General features: G+C 48.4%; 1 protein-coding gene and 1 long non-coding RNA gene across 3 annotated transcripts in view; one reads left to right on the forward strand and one right to left on the reverse strand.

Moving 5' to 3' along the window:
- The window catches only part of TRPM8 (transient receptor potential cation channel subfamily M member 8), a 91,000-nt gene that overhangs the window by 22,167 nt on the left and 47,194 nt on the right, over nucleotides 1-21,639 (reverse strand). For both annotated transcript variants that reach the window (XM_023508751.1, XM_023508752.1), the window contains exons 16-21: nucleotides 21,132-21,348; nucleotides 15,076-15,167; nucleotides 13,656-13,797; nucleotides 11,980-12,151; nucleotides 9,861-10,038; nucleotides 272-462 (exon numbers count right to left, since the gene is read on the reverse strand). In XM_023508751.1, coding sequence (XP_023364519.1) covers nucleotides 272-462; nucleotides 9,861-10,038; nucleotides 11,980-12,151; nucleotides 13,656-13,797; nucleotides 15,076-15,167; nucleotides 21,132-21,348 — 992 coding nt within the window. The remainder of the gene's footprint in view (nucleotides 1-271; nucleotides 463-9,860; nucleotides 10,039-11,979; nucleotides 12,152-13,655; nucleotides 13,798-15,075; nucleotides 15,168-21,131; nucleotides 21,349-21,639) is intronic.
- Nucleotides 21,296-21,639, forward strand: part of LOC111722529 — a 12,531-nt gene continuing 12,187 nt past the window's right edge. The window contains exon 1 of the long non-coding RNA XR_002771309.1: nucleotides 21,296-21,359. This is a non-coding gene — a long non-coding RNA (uncharacterized LOC111722529). The remainder of the gene's footprint in view (nucleotides 21,360-21,639) is intronic.

Raw genomic sequence — 21,639 nt, forward strand, 5'->3', positions numbered from 1 at the left:
ACCCACCCTGCCACCTTGATCTACTCTCCCTGCCTCATCCAGCAGACCCACCCTGCCGCCTTGATCTACTCTCTCTGCCTCATCCAGCAGACCCAGCCTGCTGCCTTAACCTACTTTCCCTGCTTCGTATGTCACAGCTGGCTGGACGCCGGGTCCGAGGCACAGATGTGCGCGGTGAAGTAACCCTGAGTCATTCCTTCCTGTTGAGAGCGGGCATCCTTCCCAGAGCTAACTCACTGCTTCCACCCGGCGCGGGGGAGAATGCACTCACAGCAGAGGGAGGACTCGGCGCCCCGCTTCCTGTAGCAGCAGCCGACGCACTTCTTCACCACCATGTAGAAGTAGGCGAAGACCACGAAAGGGAAGGGGATGTTGAGGCGGCTGCAGTACTCCTGCACCAGGAAGTACCTCTGGAACTTCCACACCTGGTCGTTGTTCTCCTGCACGGTGCCCACGGTGTAGCTGGCAAGAGGGGACAGAAGGCCGAGGCTTAGCGCTCCATGCACCGCAGCATTTGGTCATCAAATGCAGCGATGCTGGTAGTAAGCTATCGCTATAATCGCTTAAGTCCAGACAGGGAAGAAGAGTCCACCCTGAATAGAAGGGCCAGCACCATTCAGCACCCGGCCGTCCTCCATTCATGCTGGGCTAGATAAACGTGTGCTTGGCTTTGAGGGTTTGGGGGTTTTTTGTAATCACCAAAAAAAAAAAAAAAAAAATTTCAATGAACTTCAAAATTATTTTTATTTCCAGACCTTATAAATGTGTTTGTTTGTTTGTTTGTTTGTTTGTTTTGGTGATTACAAAAAAAAAATTCAATGAACGTCAAAATTATTTTTATTTCTCGACCTTATAAACGTGACCTAGTCAGGCTTAAAAGCTTCTGCACAGCTAAGGACACGATAAACAAAGCAAACAGGCGACCTTCAGAATGGGAGAAGATATTCTCATGTTATAAAGCTGACAAGGGCTAATAACCAGAAGCTACAAAGAATCAGGCAACATTATTTTTATTTCTAGATCGTCCAAAGATTTTCTTTTCTCATTTGTTGTTACTGTGTTAGATACCAAGAGCCCAAAGATGTCGACCCTCCTGGGAAAGTTTGCCCCTCATCCACGTTTAACTATAAACAGCTGCTTAGTACTTACTAAGGGCCTTGAAAGCCTTCATCCCTGTGACCCACTGCCCTTACCTCTGGGAATTTAACCTAAGAATAAAGGAGATACTGAGGAAACATTACACAAATGGATGTACGTATATACTCATGGCTGTTGCCCACAGCACTGTAGGTAATCCTCCCACCCCGAGGGAAAAGACAACCTAAATGTTTAACTCTAAGGAAAACGTTATGGTTAATCAGAATGAATTCATTATGCAGCCATTACAAATGAGGATTACGAATAATGCTTATCATATATGTTAAGTAAAAATAACTGGACTTGAACTTGTAATTACCCCATGACCTCACTGGGAAAATCACAATTAATAGATTGACCCCGAACAGTGACCGTCTCGGCATCCCACGCAGGACACTCTTTCTTCTGTTTTCCATTCGCCTTGCCAGCTCTGTGCGTGACTATGAATTACTTACATAATTATAAAAGATCTACTTTGTGTCCTATGCCAAAACTGCCATATATATCAATGATTTTTTTTAGTTATAAATTAAACCAAAACCATAAAATAGCTAAAACTTATTACACACATATACCAAACACTGTTCTAAGCAGTCTGCTTAAATGAATGGGTTTACTCTACAAACAACTCTGTGAAGTTAAGCCCTGTGACCATCCACAGTTAGCAGTTTGGGACATTGAGGTGCATCAAGGGCAAGCTGGCTGAGTCCCTCAAGTAGGAACTGTGGAAGCCAAGATCTGGACCCCGCCATCTGGCCCAGCGTCACAAAACCACCCTGCAGGATGTTATGTGGAATAGTTTAAGTGATGCTATTTCAAAAGGAATATTTGCTAGCTTGGCATCTTGAATAACTACAAAGCATTTACAATGTGTGAAGTTCAACCATCCCAAGACACGTTTATTGCTAATATCAAATCATCCCTTCAGGAGCCAAAGCGGCAGCAGTAACCCATTTGAAATCTACAGGCAGACCCTGAATAGGAGAGTGTTACATTCTCCAAATTCTGGGTCATGTCTTCAGAGGCCAAACCAACATGGAGAGACCAGGCAGAGCTAAGAGTTGCCTTTGCTGTGGGACCTTGTTCTTACACTCTGGTACGTTTCAGTCTAAGACTTAAATAACTGAAACTAAGAAGAGGTCAGACACCTGCTCAGAACACCAACCTGTGCGGACAGTGGTTACGGCTTTGCCTACAAGGTTAGCTTTATTTGTCTTGGTGTTTATAGTAAATAGAACATCTCTGGGGTCAGCACTGGGTCCTGGATGCTGAGCAAGGCAGACCTTTGAAGCAAGTGGCTCTGAAGCAGGGTGAAGCCTTCAGAGAGCAGGGACCGTGTTTATTGAACATCTGCTTCAAGCAGTCCCCAGTGGGGAGTCAGAAGGGTTCTGCAGGTTTGTTCTTAAGCTGAATTTGTCTGCAAGCTGGAACAGGTGAACTTCCCTATTACCTGTCATAGCCTCCATTTATAAGTACAAGTTATACCTAAGTCAGATGTCTGTAACTCAGGGACTGCCTGTACACGGAAGCTCCCATACTAGGTGTGTAAAATGGTTACTGGCTGATCCTCACGTCACTCCTGAGTTGTAGATTTTTTTGGATGAAAAACAGCCAGGGCTGCAATGCAGGACAGTGAAGCCAACTGCATCTGGCAGTCAGCCTGTGCTGCTTCCCCTTCTCCAGGATGCTCTGAGGCCACCGCCAGCACTGCCACTGCCTCCCTAGTCCACAGCTGGCCTGATGCCTACTAAGGAGGCTGCCTGCCTTTGCCACTGCCATGACTCAGGACCACAGCACACCCTAGATGAATGAAGTCCAGAACAACTATCACCAATCAAATTGCTGTCCCTGGAAGTAGTAATAACATTTATATGTCTAGCCCAAAATGGGTTATACTCACTGCCCTAAACTCAAACGTAAAAAACCAACAGCATCCGTTTTACCACATCAAATGTTTTCTGAGGTTCTATCCAAAAAGAAGTAGTAGTCCTAGTGGAAGAAACAATGTTTAGGGTTCTTAGCCCTCTGGAAAGGCAGCTGGGACTCCCTCTCTTACTCAGAGACCTCAGAGTGGGACAGGGCCCGAGAAAGGTCCACAGAGTAGGAGGCTTTGCTATAGCTTTTAACTCTTTGCTCAGAGTCAGGGAAAATCAGCTCGTAACTGCCAGGTCACCTAGAACAGAGGCTGGCAAACTGCAATGCAGAGGCCAAGGCCAACCTCCCACCTGTTTCTGTGCAGCCCATGACCTAAGGCAGAGAGGAGTGGAGGGGGCAGCATCTCTGGACTCTGCTTCCTTCCATCCCTGTTTTCCAAGACGAGACCCTCACCAGCCCTCACAGAGAGTCTGCACTCAGGGCTGTCCCATCATTAAGGCCTTTCGTTTGTATTACTCTCTATTTCAAAGGGCTCCATCCCATGAGTTTTTCAGGACAACTCAGTTGACTACAGGGACCTCCTGTTGGAACAGCAGCTCCCACTGTGCCTCCAGGGCAAGGTGGGTCCTGTGAACAGCATTCCTTTCCCAGATGGGGGCTGGGGGAGCCAGCTGATCAGTGGCCACGAATACTTCAAAGCCACCTGCATAAACCCCGTTCTAGGGTCAGCCACGCTGAGGTCCACCTTCCCCGCATGACAGCAGCTTCCAGAATGTTCTTTTTCTCTCAAGTGAATTCTGGACTCAGCACAATAGACACGAGGGCTCTCCAGGGGAGACTTGTAATTGAGCCTTGCTTCAAACTTCTTTGTTAAAATAAATTTTACATTCTTCAGACATTGTTTTCAAATTCTGTAAAGGAGAGACAACCCTGTGGAGAAGGGCTTTCTGGCGCTGGCACCTGCACACGCCTCTCAGCAAAGCATCAGGGCGGCTTAGAGAATGTCCCTCATGCCCAGGGTCTCACCTGCCCAACACAGACGGTTCTCAGACATCCCTGCCTACCACTGACCACCTGCCATCTTCCCAGACAGAATTCTGCAATTTTCCCTTCTCCAGGGAGACTCGTGCCCTCAGAGTCCTGTGCCAGACAAATGCCCAGCTGCCTGCAGATCTGCGGTGACAGCTGAGGTCCCCTCTACAACCAGCTAAGCAGGAGAGGAGCTGGGAGCAGGAGCCCCACAGAGGAACAGAACTCCAGAAATTTACTGAGACTGGAAATGTTACTAAGAAATGACAGATGCTCGGGATTCAGATAGCTTTGTACGTAATGAAATCCAGAAGTACGTTAAAGGAATAATATTCTGTGACCACAGAATAGAAGAATGACTAAATATTAAGAACATTTAGATAATTCATCATCTGTATAATTCATCATCAGACTAGATCAAAAGGAAAAATATCATTTCAACAGTTGTTAGGAAGTCTTCTGGCAACAGTCAGCATCACTTTCTGATTAGGAAAAAAAAAAAGAAGAAAGGAGCTTAATAAATTAAAAAAAAAAGGGAGGGGAAACCTTCTATAACACGATAAAAAGAAAAGGAAAAAGAATTGAGTAAGGAGACTTGTTCCAAAATAAATAGGCAAAACTTTAAAATCCTTTCTACATACCAAAAAGTAGTCCCTGAAAAAAAAAAAGAGAGAAATAATACCTCTCTCAAAACCATAAACAGCTGGAAATAAATTAAATAGAAATCCACCAGACCCATATGAAACAAACCATAAAACTTTACTGAAAAACTACATATATTCGAATGAATAAAGATGATATCATTTTTTTCCTGGATGGTTAGACGCCAACTCTCCCTAGATGTTCCTACAAAGTTAACATCATCACAACCAAATTCACAGATTTTTTTTTTTGAAGAAGAAAGGAAGGATTCATAAAATGAGCCTATTAGGCTCCTCTAACAATTAAATGCACAAGAAAAGCCAGGAAAGTTTTGAATAAGAATAATGAAGGGACCTTGTACAACAGATGTTAAAATGATAAAAAAAAAAAAAAAACTTCAATAATCAAAGCCATTTGGTAATAAAAACCAAAATAGAAAGACTGATCAACCAAACAGAATGCAACGTCTGCAAAAAATGCCCAAAGAAAACGTCAGCCGGAAAACAGTGAACAAATTTTAGAATGAACTGCAAGACCAGAAGCTATCAGGGGACCCTCCTCCAGCCTGTCCCATCTCCCTTTGTCACTCTCTCTGGCACACCAGCAACACGGGGCCGGTACTGCTCTGTGGCCCCTGGTGACCCTGACTTTTTGCATAACCTGGTTCCCCTCACATGCTGCAATATCAAAAAACCAGGGACGATGCCAACCGCAGCCGACTGCAGGAGACGAACCAGCAATTTTATTGCACTGATTTTTGAAGCAATAATTCAAGTTAGTTCACTGCTAGCAGAATAACACGATTAAGACTGTGCCATACTCCTGAGTGATGACCCATGCCATCTTCCTTCACCTTTAAGAAAACACCAGATTTCTAACATGCCATGAAAGATTCTCCAAAACCCAGTGCCCGCCTCCCTGTGCACCCTCCTCAGCAGCTAGCTGATCCCCACGCCCAGACTGGCCCATCTTCCTGCCTCTCCTTCTCATACCAAGCCCCAGGCTCTAGTGCAGGGTCCTGAGCTAAGATCACCTCTGCGTAGTAGCTGCTGCAATTGTAGACCCATGTGCAATGCTCTCAATTAATAGCTCCCTCCTCTGGAACCAGCCTTCCCTTACATCTTACCACCTTCTGTTATCTTATATTTAATGTGCTTACAAGTCATCTCTTAATGCCAGGAGCTGAACCTCTCTCTGCCTCCAGCTCCTTATTGGTAACGTGGAAAGAAGCCTGCACCTTAAACTAAAATGACTAAGAATGAAAGGAGGGAGCCGCAGGAAGCAGGTGAACAAACACAAGCCACGTTATCATTGCAATGGCCATATCTCTTCTTTTCACCATTTCCATAGCCCGACTTAGACAACTGAAGCAGCCCCCAGCTGTGGTCTGTACCAGCTGATCATTTTCTTCTACTTTTCTGCATATTTATAATAAACATGTATTATTCCCAAGATTCTAAGACATTTATTCTGAGAAAGGATCCTACGTGTTTGATGTGCCTGTTTCAGACCCGCACGAGGTGAACGCATCTTCAGGGCACAGAGCTTGAGCCCCATAGCTCCTGTGCCTCTGATGAGCCACGCAGGGCCTGTGATCAATAACTGTGATGTAGAATAATCACAGATGTTCCCAGCCATTTCCTCTCACTGCTGAGTACCATCTAGAGAGCTGTCCGGTACTCCTCCAAAATTCCCACGGGGACATTTACATTACAGTTAGGAAGGTGGCCATTGTGTATGGTTAAGCTTCTAAATGTGTATTTTGATGTGGTGCCAGGCAGGGGTCACAGCCCAGGGCCATCTGTTCAGAGTAAACCCCAAACAATTCAGCTGTGATCAGCAGCTTTCTTTAGGGGTTCATGTCTAAATCATGATGGAATGTCTCCTGCTGCCCTCAAGTCCCCAGACAGGTATCAGCAAGGAAGAGGCCTCTGGCTTAAACCAGGACTAATCAAGGAGGCTCCCCAAGGGAAGGGATATCCCCAAGTTCAGCGCCAAATGTGACAACAGTGGGGTCTGGCATGATGGTTCAGACTTCATGAAACAGACCTGAGTTAAGCCTGACAGCAGGTGGCTCGGACCACAGACACTGAGCCCTTGGACTGTCACCCCCTAATGGGGATGGCAGGTGGGGCTCCCACCCTGCTGTCCATGTTCTATCATGTCATGACCATCATAATGAGTCACAGAAGTGACATGGTCTCGTGAGCACCTTCTGAGCATTGCTCTCAGCACCAAGATTCCTCCTGAGACTTTCTGAGTTAGTATAATCAAAGGTTAGACTGGGAGCTGCACCACCTGGCTGTTTAGTTTCTGCAGATAAGCGGAGGGCTCATTTTCTGCAGCCACTGCCCCCTGTAGATAGGATATCTGTAGAGTAAGAATCAATGTCATCCCTTGTCCTCACCTTTGCTTCAAGGCAGGGACTCTTCCTTCCCTCTTACGGATACGCAATAGCCCATTTCCTGCCGTTTTCTCTGCAGCTCGGATGTGGGGCCCCTCCTATGTTTGGACGTCACTGGGATATCATGACATTGTCTGGCTGCCTGTGAGTCAGACAGGCCTATAGATTCCCCAGTTAGGGGTCGTGAGGGAGAAGGGTGGATGTTTCCAAGTTAAGGCCATGGAGACTAACAGGCACATGACTGTGCCCCCAGGCTCCCGGGACAGAACAGACGTCATAATCTATGTGGTGAACCCCTTGCTGCTCTGCCATTCAGCACTGATGGTCTCAGTGTGTGATACTATTACACACCAGGAAAATAAGCTCAAAATGGATAATGGAAGAGCCAACTAAGCACCTGGAAGAAGCTGTTCCATTCATGGAAGAAACCCGTGAAATGCCAGATGCAGAAATCACAGGCACGATCTCCAGGCTCCAAGTTTACTGAGCAGGACGCGGGTGCTGTGGGGGCCTAGCAGTCTCTACACAAAGTCAGGGGGACAACAGGGACACCCTGGGAAGGACAATGCTCAGCTTGGGTGAGGAACACCATGCAGGGAGAGTCAGGAGGAGATAGGTCGTCCAGAGCGGCGTGTGCAAGAGCATCAGTCATCACAGGTGACCCTGCTTAAAGGTGAACACAGGGGAGTCCTGCCTGGGGACAGATGGCAGGGGACAGACCTGGAGGGCGAGCAACACCAGGCAGGGAGAGTCAGGAGGGGACAGGTCGTCCAGAGCAGTGTGTGCAAGAGCATCAGCCATCACAGGTAACCCTGCTTAAAGGTGAACACATGGGAGTCCTGCCTGGGGACAGATGGCAGGGGACAGGCCTGGAGGTATGCCAGAGGCCGGGTCCCAGATGGCCTGGGGAAGCAGAGGAGCTGAAATTTACCCTGAAAGCTATGAGGAAATATGTAAACCCTCCCCACATGTCAAGCATAACGATGACATTTTAGAAACATCACTATGGCCACAGAGTAAAGGGTGAGCTGGAGGTTGGCAGAGGACATCGCTGGATGCCAGGAAACCACATGGCTGCCCACTGCTCAGTCCCTTCGATGTGTGATGTCCTGACCCCACTGCCCAGAGGAAAGCCACCGACCCACAAAGGCAGGTGACTCTCATCTGTAGTCCCTGTGGTCTTGGAGTCTCAGGGCTCTGTGTGACAACTGCCTTCTGGTTTTCTTTTCTAAATTATAAAAGTAAAGTGTGATCATTGTAACAAATGAAAAATGCACTTGATTTTTTTAAGCACTTGTGCTTCGTTATCGTAAAACACAATTATGCCATAAAATTAGTCTGAATTTGCTTCATATATTTAAAAAAAATCATCCTTCCTTCCAAGTCAATAAACATAAATGTAACTTTATCTTTTTAAACGCTGCATAATATCCCATAGTGTGGATATGCCATACTTGATTCACCCATTCCCCTGTGACAACTGTCTAACAATGGTCCAATCAATATCCTTACACAGATCTCTTTAGGATAGATCCCCAGAGGAGAGTGTTAGGTCAAAGGTCTGTATGCTATTCCTTTGAATAGCTCTTTTCAAACTACTTTCCAAAGCAAGAAACGTGATTTATCTTCCCAGTAGCAATGCCCACTTTCCTGCATCAACACCAGACTGTCCTTTCCATTTTCCTTCATCTGATGGATGCGAAAGCAGCATCTCGCTGTTTGGTTCTAAATTCTCCTCGCCACCAGGTTTAGTCCCTTGTCAGAGATTTATTAGCCATTGAATTTTCCTCCTCTGAATCACATGCTCATTTTCTGTGACAATTTTTCAATGAAGTTGTCTTTCCCTTATAAATTTGCAGGAGTTCTTTCTATATTAAGAATTAAAAGCCTTTGTTCATCACAGGCATCGTGAATATTTCCGTCATTTATCACGTTACTTCATTCGACATATCTTTTACCTTAAAAAGTTCTTTATGAAATTAAATGTGTTTATCTTCTCAGTCACAGCTTCTGGATTTCTGGTTTTCACTAAAAAGTTCTCTTCCACCTCAAGGTTCTTAAATTTGCATATTTTTTGGTTAATTGTCTGTCTGACTGTTCTGGGATTCATGTACTTAAAATGACTCCCTACCTTAAAAGAGCAATATGAAAATTGAACTCCCACTGAAACCACCACATGGGACTTTTAGAAACTCTCCCAAGGAAGATGGAGAGGAAACGAAAAACATCATTTTCTAAATATCTTAAGGAGAATTGCCCAAAGCCAGTGAAAATATTTCAGAGTCACATTTTTCTTCCTCAACCTTGTTAAGACGTGAGCCCTAAAGGGAGTCATTCTCCAGACTCTGCTCTTTGTATTTTGGGTTTAACTAAAATTTTTAAAACAGCAACTCTCTAAAGTCTGAGCCCTTCAAATCCTAGAATCCATACCATTGGACCCACAAAAGGCAAGGCATCTTGGAGATGAGTTGAACCGCATTTTGGTCCCCAGCATAGCAACATCTCAACAGTCCAGTGCTGAACGTACTGTCTGGGTTACTGGAGGTCACCACGGTTCTTGTCTTTGGCATCAAATAAACTTAAAGCATAGCCCTAGGGACACAATATGGTCCCTTAAAGGTCACCAGCACCTCCAAACTACCAATCCCCTCAAGACCTCTAATGTAAGTCCCTCAAGTGGACCATTGCCACTGTGCTCCTAGCACCCCCAGCCCCGCCTGGCCCAGGCCTGGCCCAGGGCGGACATCTGGTGGGCGCATGGCCGCGCACATACCCGAACATGGCGACCAGCAGGTTGACCAGCAGGATGTTGGTGGACAGCATGTAGATGCACACCAGGGGGATGGTGATCCACTCGGGGAAGCGTGGCAGGTTGTGCTCGTCCAGCTCCACACATAGGGGCTTGGACTCGTTCCCCGTGAAGGTGCAGTGGGAGAAGTCGTAGGTGGTACCTGGGGACGGAGAAGCCCAGAGGCAAAGTGAGGGCCCTTTGGAGCCATCGGTGAGGGCACGGGCACCCCTGGGGTCACAAGATGCCGTGGGGCATCCTAGGCACTGCTCTGAGGCTCTTCACCCAAACAAGGCACAGTCCTTAGAGCCGCCCACTCTCCCGCTGGACTCACACTCACTGAGCAGCTTGTAGGAACCAGTGAATTTCCTAAGATCAGGACGAAAGGGAAGGCAAAGCAGACAAGTGGTTTGCCCTCAGGACACTTCCAGCCTCTTCAGGTTGACAGATAATCAGCCACACAAGCTACAATACTAGCTCATGAGACGGGCTGTAAAGGACATGCAGAAGGTGCATCGTGTCCTACACCAGGCAGCCCCCGGACCCGCCTGCCCAGGAAGGAAGGGCCTGGGCTGAGAGCAGAGGGTGAGCAAGGAGGCCGGCAGTGCCCAGGGCATCCTGACAGAGGCAGCAGCCTGTGCAGAGGCCTGCGTGGAAATGAAAGAAGCGACGTGCAGCGACTGGATGTGATGCTTTTATCTTTGAGGTAAAAATGGTGAGCAGCCATCAGACCGCTTTAGCCAGAAGAACCACACAGTGCATGTTCTTCATTAGAGGATAAAGCATCACCTGGCTGCAGTGGAGCTCAGGAGCCAGAGGGGACCGTAGGGAGGTTGGGACACAGAGTCAGGCAGGCCACTGATGAGAATGGGTTGGGGGTGGGGGTGAAAAAAGCAGAAACATTTAGGAGATAAAATAGCTGAGGAATTGGATGGGGGATGAAGTCAGAGGCAGTGGCAAGGACGCCACTGAGGCTTGTGACAGGTACAGCTGCAGGGATGGTGGTGTCAGACCCTCTGTGGAGGAGGTCGGCATCTGAAAGGCAGCATCGAGATATTTCATCTGGATATGCTGAGGTGTGTCTGGGAAATCTCTAAGGACAGGCAATGGCACATATGTGTGGCCTCTGAGAGTGGCACTGGGCCAGAGACCCTCGCCTGAGAGGTGCTGTGTCAGGTCTGCCCCTCGTAGAACCACGGGCAGCCAGGGGGACCTGCTTCCCAGTGCACACAGCGCATTAGTGTCTAAACCCCACCTGCCACTTCTCCTTAGATCCCCGGGGCTGCCCCCCATTGGAGACTAAAGCCACCAGTGGGGCACGGAGGGGTGTCAGGGAGGAGATGTGTCTAAGCTTGTGTGAAATGGCGAGCATGGTGTTCAGAACTCGGTGACGACACAAGGTGCCTTCCATGGCCACACGGAAAAAGGGCTGTTTCTCTGCTGAAGCTTGAGAGAGGCTTGGGATCCCCTGCACAAGGCGAGGGGGCTGACAAAGAAAACCAAGGGGACTGAGAAACGGGACCACAGGGCAGGCACTGACTGGAAAAAACCATCAGGATCATTTTAGGGTGGTGGGATAGGACGTACTGGGCCAAGGCTGCTGTCAGTGTTGGCCAGATACTCCAGCAGGCGCCTTCCAAACATGCCCAGTTTGCACCGCCACGCTTGCCTCATGCAAACTGGGTCTGTGCCACCATTAGCCTCCAAAAACCAACTGGCAGTGGCTACTGCTGAAAGTTTTAATTCCAAGTTCCAACATGAAGTTTTCAATATTGCTCTTTTTGAAAGGAGGCTCCCAGTCACTCTGTCATACAGGAGAGCGTGACTCACAACACGCCTGCTAAACTAGGGAGTCTTCTGCTTTCCATGGCCACCTTGCTACTAAGAATAAGAGAAACACTATTTTTTTTAAAGGTTTAAAAACTAAAACATTGGGCACAAGTCTGTAAGGGCTGACGTAAAATCTTGCTTAGGGGAAAGTTTTGAGGGACTAGTTTTCAATGCACAGCGTTCAACCCACGGCAGCAGAGGTCAGCCCTGGAGGCGGGTTCAGGAAGCTGCCAACTCCTCCCAGTTGTACCCACCTGAGCCATGTCAGGCTTACCATCCACGTCACTGGGCACCTGGCCAAACATGGCCAGGTAGGGCTCATAAATGACCGAGCGGAATATCCATCTCCAGCGATGCTCGTTTTGCCTGAGGATCCCCTGCCTGGCCACCCCAAAGGCCACCATCCACACCGCAAAGAGGAACAAGAAGAAGAACACATCGATCATCTGCCAAGAGAGGACATCAGAATTAAGTCAGGGCCATGGCCACGGTCGCCCGGACCAGCTGGACATCAGAACGAAATCAGGGCTGCACCCATGGTCGCCTGGAGCAGGGGGATATCAGAACGAAGTCAGGGCCATGGCCACGGTCACCTGGACCAGCTGGACATGAGAAAAAAGTCAGGACTGAGCCCACAGTCACCTGGACTAGCTGGACATCAGAACAAAGTCAGGGCCGCAGCCACAGCCGTCTGGACCAGCTGGACATCAGAATGAAGTCAGGACTGAGCCCATGGTTGCCTGGACCAGCTGCCTAGCCATTCTCAATGGACCCCAGAGAAGGGCAGAGGTCCAAGGCCCAGGAAAATCTAAGTCACCGGAGTTCATGCACTAATTTATAAAAACCACTGACATCATCTTTAGGTCTTGGGACATCTATTTTCCATCATTAAAAACAATGGATGCATTTTTGCTTGCTGGGCTCAGCAGTCTTTCTGAGTGAGAGTCCAGCTCAAGAACAAAGGAGGAACCCGAGATTGGGAGGGCCCCTCTGTCTTACCCCTCATTCCACACTGTGTGCGTTGTTTAGGTGGGAGATGCCCTAAAGCCCTCGGCTAGGTCACTGCCCAATCTGTGCACGGAGCAGAATTGCTCACATAACCTGTACATTTGTACACATAAACCAATTTCTAAAAATTAAAGGAATAAAGCCAGATATACCCTGAAAAAAAATGTTGTTCATATTCTTCAAATCCCTAAATTATTTTCATTGTTATTTTTTGTTTTTTAATAAAAGCCATCCTTATTAGATGGGAATGAACAGTTTAATTTTTTTAATTTTTTTTGCCCACATAGCATGACTTCATGCTAACTGGATGCCTCAGATATGCTTTGAATTAAAACCACAAACTCCAAGAACCTCAGTACTGGAAAGGGACTTCCAGATGAGCTAATCCAAATGCCATCTGATTTAAAGGCGGAACAGTGGACGTTTGGGTCATCTGGGAAACAAACTTAGGGAAGTGTCACCATCAGTGTGCAACCCTGTCACGTGTGCAGAACAGTCTGACACCACCTTTCCCTGTGTCTACATTACAGTTATGAGACTTAGGGTCCAGCCTTCACTATGAATCTGGCGATACTTCTTATCCCTAAATAGACCAACCTCTTTGGACTCACCTGTCCACATCTCTAAAACTGGTATAAAAGTCCCTCTCCTTTCTACACTCTTAGCCAATTGTTAAGACTCAAATGAAAGCACTTTGTAAAGTGTAAACCTAAGTGTGATGTTATTGGCAGTGCACTGACTGATGTTATTTGCTCCTGACAACCATCTTTTGTTAAATTTTAACCTGGGAGATGTCCCCTGATGAAACACATCAAAGAAAGTAAACCTTACTGTTTGTGAAATGCAACAGTCATCCTAAGGACAAAATCCCTCCTGTCAACGATTAAAGGAACTCTGAGGACACCAAGAAAACTGCTGACTGCAAATATTGTTGGCTCTTACCATCCTCTGCAGCATTATAATCTTGGGTCCTAAGTTTCTGCTTACGGTGAAAATGTGGATCAGCCTTAGAGTGAAAATGATGTAATCCAGGCAGAAAATGACTCTTCCAGAATACAAAGAGCTTTTATTAGAATTGTGGAGCCTACAGAAAAAGAGGAAAGAGAATTTGTGAGATGTTGACAAAACATTCCAAAGTTTTGTTTCTACAAAGAAACTGATGACACTGAGCCAACCAAGAGCTGGGAGAGTGGGTGAGTGGAAATGGGCCAGGAACACCACCCACCCAAGGCCATGGTCTTCTGCCCTTGTGGACTCGAGTAGAGGCAAGGACAAGAGAGGACCCTGAATGTAAGGACAGCACTCAGTCAGAGCTCTCAGGCACAGACACCACTGCAGGGTCCCAGTCATATCAGCTCTGACTGCTTGGTTCACAGGCTGCTCTAACGAAGCTGGTTCCAAACACATCCTCCCACCATTTGTGACTTTCCTTGCCAGCTCTCCCCCCATGACACTTGCCTTGTTCACACCAGACCCTCTGATTAGCCAGCCCCCTGCTAATGTGATCACTGACAGCTATCTGTGCTTGTTAACTGGACGATGTAGGAGTCACATCCAGCCAACTGTGGTTCAAATGCTGGGAACTTCAACTCACACAGAAAGGGAGGTTATTTGAGGAAGAAATGGAGTTGCTACCCTTTCAGACTGGTGGGTGAGCACTCAGCATAAACTGTCTGATGCTTTATAGGTGTGCGTGTGAACAGTTAAGCTTCTCTGCAAAGCGACACCCTTTAGAAGCACTGCTCAAATATAATTACTAGCTTTATCTTAAAGCTGTTTGGGGAAGACAGGCCCGGAGGAACACAGGCATGGCAATGCGAGCCACGGCTTGGGGCGCACCCCAATCTCTCTATCGCATGTGGGTCCTTAGATTTTTGCCTTTCCTGGTAATCTTGGATTGGCTGTCCTCTTACCACACTCTGGCTTTGGGATTGAGGAAAATGCTTGCAATGGGAGGGCAGATGCCACAGCCACCATTCAAGTAAAAGTTAACTGCATTTCAGATCACGTGGCCTGAAATGACCCCAATCTGTTCAATATTTAACAGCTTTGTCATCCTCTTCACTCCCCAGCTCTGATGATCTCTCCCCAATGTCTATAAGAACAAAGAGAAAATCATAAAAACTGAATCCCACTTTACTGACTGATCACTGGGAAGGGGAAGGGAAGAAATGCCAGTTTGTGCCAAACGAGGTGTGTCTGTAAAAGGAAGACACAGCGGCCTTCTGTAAAAATCTCTAATGGGGGAGACAGAACCAAACCAAACAAAAGACTGCCCTTGGAACTGAAATGTACAAAGAGCTATTCTTCACTTTTGTGCCCCAAATACCTAGCACCAGGGAAAGGGCTGAGGACCACTTACCGGAATGCAATTCCTGCGATGAAGTAAAAAAGGCCCAGCGTGTCCATAACATTCCACAGGTCGGTAAAATAATTCACCCCATTTACGTACCACTGTGCACAGAAAGGGACAGAGAAGGGACATCAGCAGCTTGGAACATCAACCATTTCCAGATTTTTAAATGTCCACTCATTTTTTCCAGGTCTTTTTGAGTCATTGATGTGCTTGTTGACTCTTTTATGTACCAAGTGAGCCCCACCACTGTTTTTCAAAGGGGAACACACAGAGAGCAAGTATGACCTGGGTAGTCAAATGGGGAACGTCTAGCCACGTATGGTGGTGCAAGCTGTGCCCTGCACAATTCTAGAAGGTGTTACCCATACTGTTGCCATCAGAGATTTATCTGTTTACTATATAATAGTTTAATGCCATAGCAGTAAAACATCTTGATTAAAAGAAACCTTTTTATACTAGGATTGAATACATTGGATATTGTTTCTAATATATAAACAATTACATGCACACATGAACTAGAAAACACAAATATAGTCTATCAAGGAGGAGGGGGAGAGGAGAGCGTGGAAAGGGTGATTGTGGATCTCAACTGATGTGCACAGAGTGAGGGTGTTCAGCACACCCCCTGGGGGAAGGGCTCAGCCATAACATGAATGAACTTTACCTTGGAAGTGAGAACAATGTAACCTACAACATTGTACCCTCATACTAATTTCAAATATAAATAGATAAAAATAAAAGAAACCTTTTCTAAAAAAATTATACACAGGTGCTATATGAGGCACCTGTGAAGACAGATGTGGTCTCAGAAATAACAGGTACAAACAGCGTGTGTATCAGTCATGACTGTTCAGGAAAATGGTATATCGGGGAAACACTGAGACAGAGGGAAAGGCTGCCCCTTAGAAGACTGCGCCTGGACAGCCTTTACAGCACCCATCAGCTGGGTTCGAGTGATTCCGGGGTGCTCATCTAGCCCCTTTCTTTGCCCATTTATTCCAAATAGATTTCCTGAGAGCACATGGAATACCCCAACCCAGGCTCCTGGGATGCCAAGACGGTGGATTAGGTACAATGCTGATTCTCAGGAAATCCAGTGTCTGTGGGACCCAAGACAGATGTTAAACAGGTTGAAAAGGAAATGTGGTGGCGTGTGGCGTGCGATGACACTGACGCCCCAAGTGAGTTCACATGAGGAACCAGCACTGTGTGAGGCAGGATCGCAGCAAAGACGCACCCCCAAAGGAGCACGGTGCGTGGTCATTTTACTAAGTGAGCTCACCCGTGGAAGTCCATCTGATAGTCGGATATCATATTTCCCACTTTGCAACTGAAGGTGAGGCCCAGAGAGGCCAAGCAGCTGCCCAGGAAGTGGCAGCCTCGTGGTTCTCAGCAGCTTCCCCCCAGGTCGCCCTGCCTCTTCAGATCCCACAGAGACCTGACACTTTCAGACACGGAAGGGATTCCGGACACACTGTCAATGTCTCCAGGAGGATTTCCTCTCCTTCATTTATAAGTTTAAATAAAACTTGGGTGGACCACGGGGAAGAGGGCATTATGAAATCAAGGTTCCAGCAGCTCCAGTTTGATGACATTCTGCTGTGTGAGGCCTGAACCCTCAGGCTCCGACACCAGGTGGGATCCCTGGGGAGGCAGCAGGACCTGCCCACTTGGCTGGCCCCAGCAGTCCCAGTTATCATCCACCAATAGCCATCTGCTCTTCTGCTGCCCGGCAAGATGAGGGTGGTTGAGACAGGCCCCACCTGTTTCCAGTTCCCCCCTTTAAGACCTGGTCTCCCAGGCAGGTAGGGACCAGTGAACCTGCACTGCCCTCGCCCAGCCCAGGCCCAGGTGACCTTCAGAAGCTGGCCCACACGGCAGGAGACACCGTAAATGGGTCAATTCTGGGCCTCTGAGGTACCATTGCAGGCAGAAAACACTTTTGAAAATGAAAAGAGGCCTCTTTTCTGAGCAGAATGCCAGCGATAGGCTGATTCATAAAATGCCAAGACTGTATTTCTTCATATCTCTCAGGATTTGGAAATTCAACGGGCCTCAAGATTGACCAGTGCCCTCTGTGAAGACACAATGGGATTCATCCCATTTTAAATAAACATCCACACTGTCTGTTTAATGGAACCAAAGGTTATTTAGCAACCGCATCTGCACTTATTGACTACCTCAGTTCAAAACTCCAAATCAGCATACCAACATTTGCATCTGGGCCAGGGCACAGAGGGAGACACTAACACTAATAGCTTCCGACCCCAGACACAATCTAAAACAGGTAGAACCTATTTGGGGTTTTTGCCCCTAACAAGTGGGACCTAGGTTAATGACAGCAACCAGGCCAGCAGAACTCTTTCCTCCAGATGACCAACCGCCTTCAGCATGGCAAGTGCACACGTCTGCAGACAAGAAGAGAAACAGCGACCCCGAGTGTCGGATTCTCTGAACAACAAGCATCTCCATGGCTGTGTTCCCTGGACGCACTCAGGACCCCAGAGCAGAGACGAAAGGCTGCTGAAGACCTCAGGCGGCAGAGGGCAGAGCCCCAGCGAGCATTGAAGAGGATAGACGAGCCCAGACCAGAGTGGGAAGGTGGGATCTGAAGAGCAACATGGAGAAGCCGCTGAGACTCAGAACCACGAGGCTGCCACTTTCTGGGCAGCTGCTTAGCGTCTCCGGGCCTTGGTTTCAGCTGCTGCCTCTCGGCTCAGGGCTTCCAGTCCTATTGCTTTCATATGCTGTTGAATTCAGTGCTGCTGAATTTAAACTGGCCCATTCAAAGATAATTCTTAAAAACAAAGAGAAGAGACACTTATTGAACACCTGCACTGCTCCCCTTATAGCCAGCATCACCCATGATAAAGGCAGATGGGATAGGCAGGACGCCTATCTCTTCCTCCCGCATGCCACCTGCCCCTGCTGTCCACTCTCACCCAGTGTCCCTGCCTGGTCTGTGTCCTCCCTGACCAACCCTCATGCCACGCCTGCCCAGGGCCTTCCGCAAGTAAAATGTGCTCCTCCTGTGTGACCGCACAGGTGACTTAGGAGCTGAGTGCACACACAAAATTGACGTGGAGATGTCGGCAATTTACAAATTCAGGCTTTACCATTGCAATTCCCCGGGGCCCATGGCCCCACAAATGTGAGATTCGCCCCCTCTGTGTTGCTCCAGTGCTCCTCCCCTCTCCTTGAAAGCTCCCAGAAATCATCTCCAACTGGTGGAAAGCTCCAGAAGGGCAGAGATATTAGTCTGGTTCATGGCTGAATCTCCAATGCCCAGAACAGTGTCTGGCAAATAGAAGATGCCCAAATGCTTGTTGGAAGGAAAAACACGCTCCTGAAATACTTGGTGTGAGCCAAGATGCATCTCTCTGCACCTCCACCCAACAAGCTCTGCCTTCCACAGGGCCCTGGAGTAAGTCCCTCTCCCAGCTCTGTGGCTTCTATAGATGCCAGAAGGGACCAAGTAACATGTGGACTCGAATGCCAGCTTCCGTGTCTAAGTGCAGCAGGAGACGGGGCAGGGACAGGACCAGGGGAAAACGTCTGGGAACGCCAGGCCTCTGAAGGAGCAGGAAGAAGACTTTTGACTGTTTACCAACCATTCCAAGAGGCCACCAAAGCACCCTCTGCCAAAAGGGTGCCCACGAGCACCTTCATGCCAGGGGCGCAGGCAGGGTGTCCCCCCACAGCAACCAAGCGCTGGTCTCATGAGCCATCACCAAGGCCACCCACACAGCCCTTAACTCTAGTGTTGAATTGTGAAGACCCTGCCTGCCAAATTCATTTATTAAAAACATACACGCGGCTTGGCACCCATAGTTCAACCGGCTAAGGCGCCAGCCACGTACACCTAAGGTGGCGGGTTCGAATCCCCAGCCCAGACCCGCCAAACAACAATGACAGCTGCAACCAAAAAATAGCCGGGCGTTGTGGCGGGCGCCTGTAGTCCCAGCTACTTGGGAGGCGGAGGCAGGAGACTCGCTTGAGCCCAGGAGTTGGAGGTTGCTGTGAGCTGTAATGCCACGACACTCTGCCCAGGGGGACAGCTTGAGGCTCTGTCTCAAAAAAAAAAAAAAAAAACATAAACGCCTGCCAGAAATGTGTCCACCCAGCTCATGTGCCAGCCCCTGAGGTCGAACATGAATGGAGGAATGAGAAGCTGAGGCCCTGGGACTCGACCACACCAGTTTGCAGACACAACAATTAGGAAACGGAAAACACCTGCCCTCGTGCTGTGCGAGCCCCTGCAACTCGCTCGGGCTTCTGGTTAGACAAGTGCTGTCCTCTCTTTCTCACTCTGGTCTGGGCCCGTCCTCTTTCAATGCTGAATCTCCTCCATCTCTCTCTGCTTCTCCCAAGCAGGGTATTTTCATGTCCTTGCTGCTGCCAACACTCAGTAATTAAAACACAGAACTAAGAAGTAAAAGGTGGCAGCTGAGAGAAAGAGATAAGGTGGCAGGTGTCATGAGTAGAAGTGTGTCCCCAAATTCATACACTGAAGTCCTACCCCCCACTACCTGGGAATGTGGACTTGTTTGGACATAGTGTCACTGCAGAAATAACTAACAAGGCAAAGGTGAAACCACGCTGAAGTTGGATGGGCCTTGATCCTTAGGAAAAGTGGGAACGGGGACACAGACAAGCACACAGGGAGAACACGGTATGGACGTGAGGGCAGGGACTGAAGTGATGCTTCAGCAAATCGAGGAATGGTAAAGCCCGCCACGGGGAGAGGCACAGGACAGACCCTCCCTCCCGCCATCAGGAGGAGCAACTCTGCCAACAAACGATCCCAGACTTCAGGTGTCCAGAACCGTGAGACATCAAACCTCTGTCACATCAGCCATGCAGTCTGTGGGGCACTGCCACGGTGGCCACACAAACTAACACAGGTGTGGCCTCGGGACGATGATCTGAAGCTGCAGAAACGCCTGCACTCTAGCAAGACCCAGAAAGCCTGCTAATCCTGCCGTGTCCCACACTGCTGAATATCATTTCATCATCCCTCCTCTGCCTCCACATCGCCCCCTCAGCACCTCCATCCTGTGAGGTGAGGGAAGGGGGGCACAGCGCACTGGTGCCAGGACCCTCCCTGCTCACACCCCCTGCAGACTCACTCACTGACCAGGACACGCTCCTGCTGAGACACACGGACCCTCAAATCTTTCTCAACCCAGGACTTCTGGAAGTCATCAAAAAAAAAAAAAAATTCTACCAGCATTGGCATGATGGTTTAAGCCAACAAGGACTCTGCCACCAGTCAGTGGCTCTATAGGGGCCAGAACAGCACCCTCCCCTGGCCAGATCTCTGTAGCATGTGCCAGCATATGTCACAAACTGCATGCTCCCGGGACACTTGCTGAGTTGATGCATATTTTTGGATTTGGTTTCAGAAGGGACAAGAGAAGTGACACCAACAGCAGTCCTCAAACATTCTGTAAACTGCTGCTAAATCTGGAAAGATTTGCTGGGATAACTGTTCATCCTGGTCTGCGGATAGTATCATCCTTCATCGCAAACATTTATTTCTCCAACTACTACTGGTGAAACCCCTACTGCACGGGAGGTCCGGGCTAGAGTTTTAGATTCAGTGGTAGAGAGAGAGTCTAAAAAATTGCAGAGCCTAAGAAATTGCAGGGCAGCACAAAGTTCCTAAAATCAAGTCTTACAAGACTTTGAAACTCTACCACTCTGACACACTGGATGTTAAGAGGCTCTCGGCAGGGAAGAACTGACAGTCCCCTCCCCTTGTCGCACTGTGTGGCCATGGCAGGTACACAACTGCTCCTGATGACAGCAGCGGGCTCAAAGTCCAAGCTCTCTTCCCTTTGAACATGTCCCCATTCCTGACTAATTCATCTCCATCGATCAACCTAATGGAGCGACCCTCGCCAAGGGTGAGCACAGCTCTGAGAGATCTCATTGGCACGGACCTAACAGGAGCGTTTACTCTGGGAACATTGTGACTGTCAAACTTCAGGAGTGACCTGTTTTGAAAAACACCGCTCACTGAGGAAAGGACGAGGTGCCCGGCCTCAAGGTGGTCCTACCTGTCTCACTTCGTCACAGAAGAGGACAAAGACCAGCGCGTAGAGGACCAGCTCGGGGGGCTGGGGCACCGTGTGGAAGTCCATGAGCAGCACGTAGGCGAACAGCAGCAGGAAGGCGATGTAGAAGACCACGTTCCAGGAGAAGACCACGAAGGGCGAGGTGAAGAAGGCCACGTAGTACCAGAGCAGCTTCTTGTGCTTCTCCAGGGGCTTCTTCCTAGACCAGAGGTGAGGGCACGTCACGGCCACGTGGGCAGAGCCGGGAGGAGGGGCGGGGGGGGACGGTACTCAGAGACTGACCCCACCCAAAGCCAGCCCTTGGCGGTTTGAGATTAACAAACCTAAATCTCCTTTGGTTATGGAAGGCACGACCCACCTCTACCCCTGTGTAAGTCACTCCTGGGGAAGACACCAGACTGAATGCGTAGGCACGAGTGTGACACTCCAAACACACCATCGTTGGCGTGAGAGCACACGCAGCTGCACATATACTCCAGCTTGTACACAC

This window comes from Otolemur garnettii, unplaced genomic scaffold (assembly GCF_000181295.1).
Source record: "Otolemur garnettii isolate 467f Iridium unplaced genomic scaffold, OtoGar3 scaffold00273, whole genome shotgun sequence".
Taxonomy (NCBI): Eukaryota; Metazoa; Chordata; class Mammalia; order Primates; family Galagidae; genus Otolemur; species Otolemur garnettii.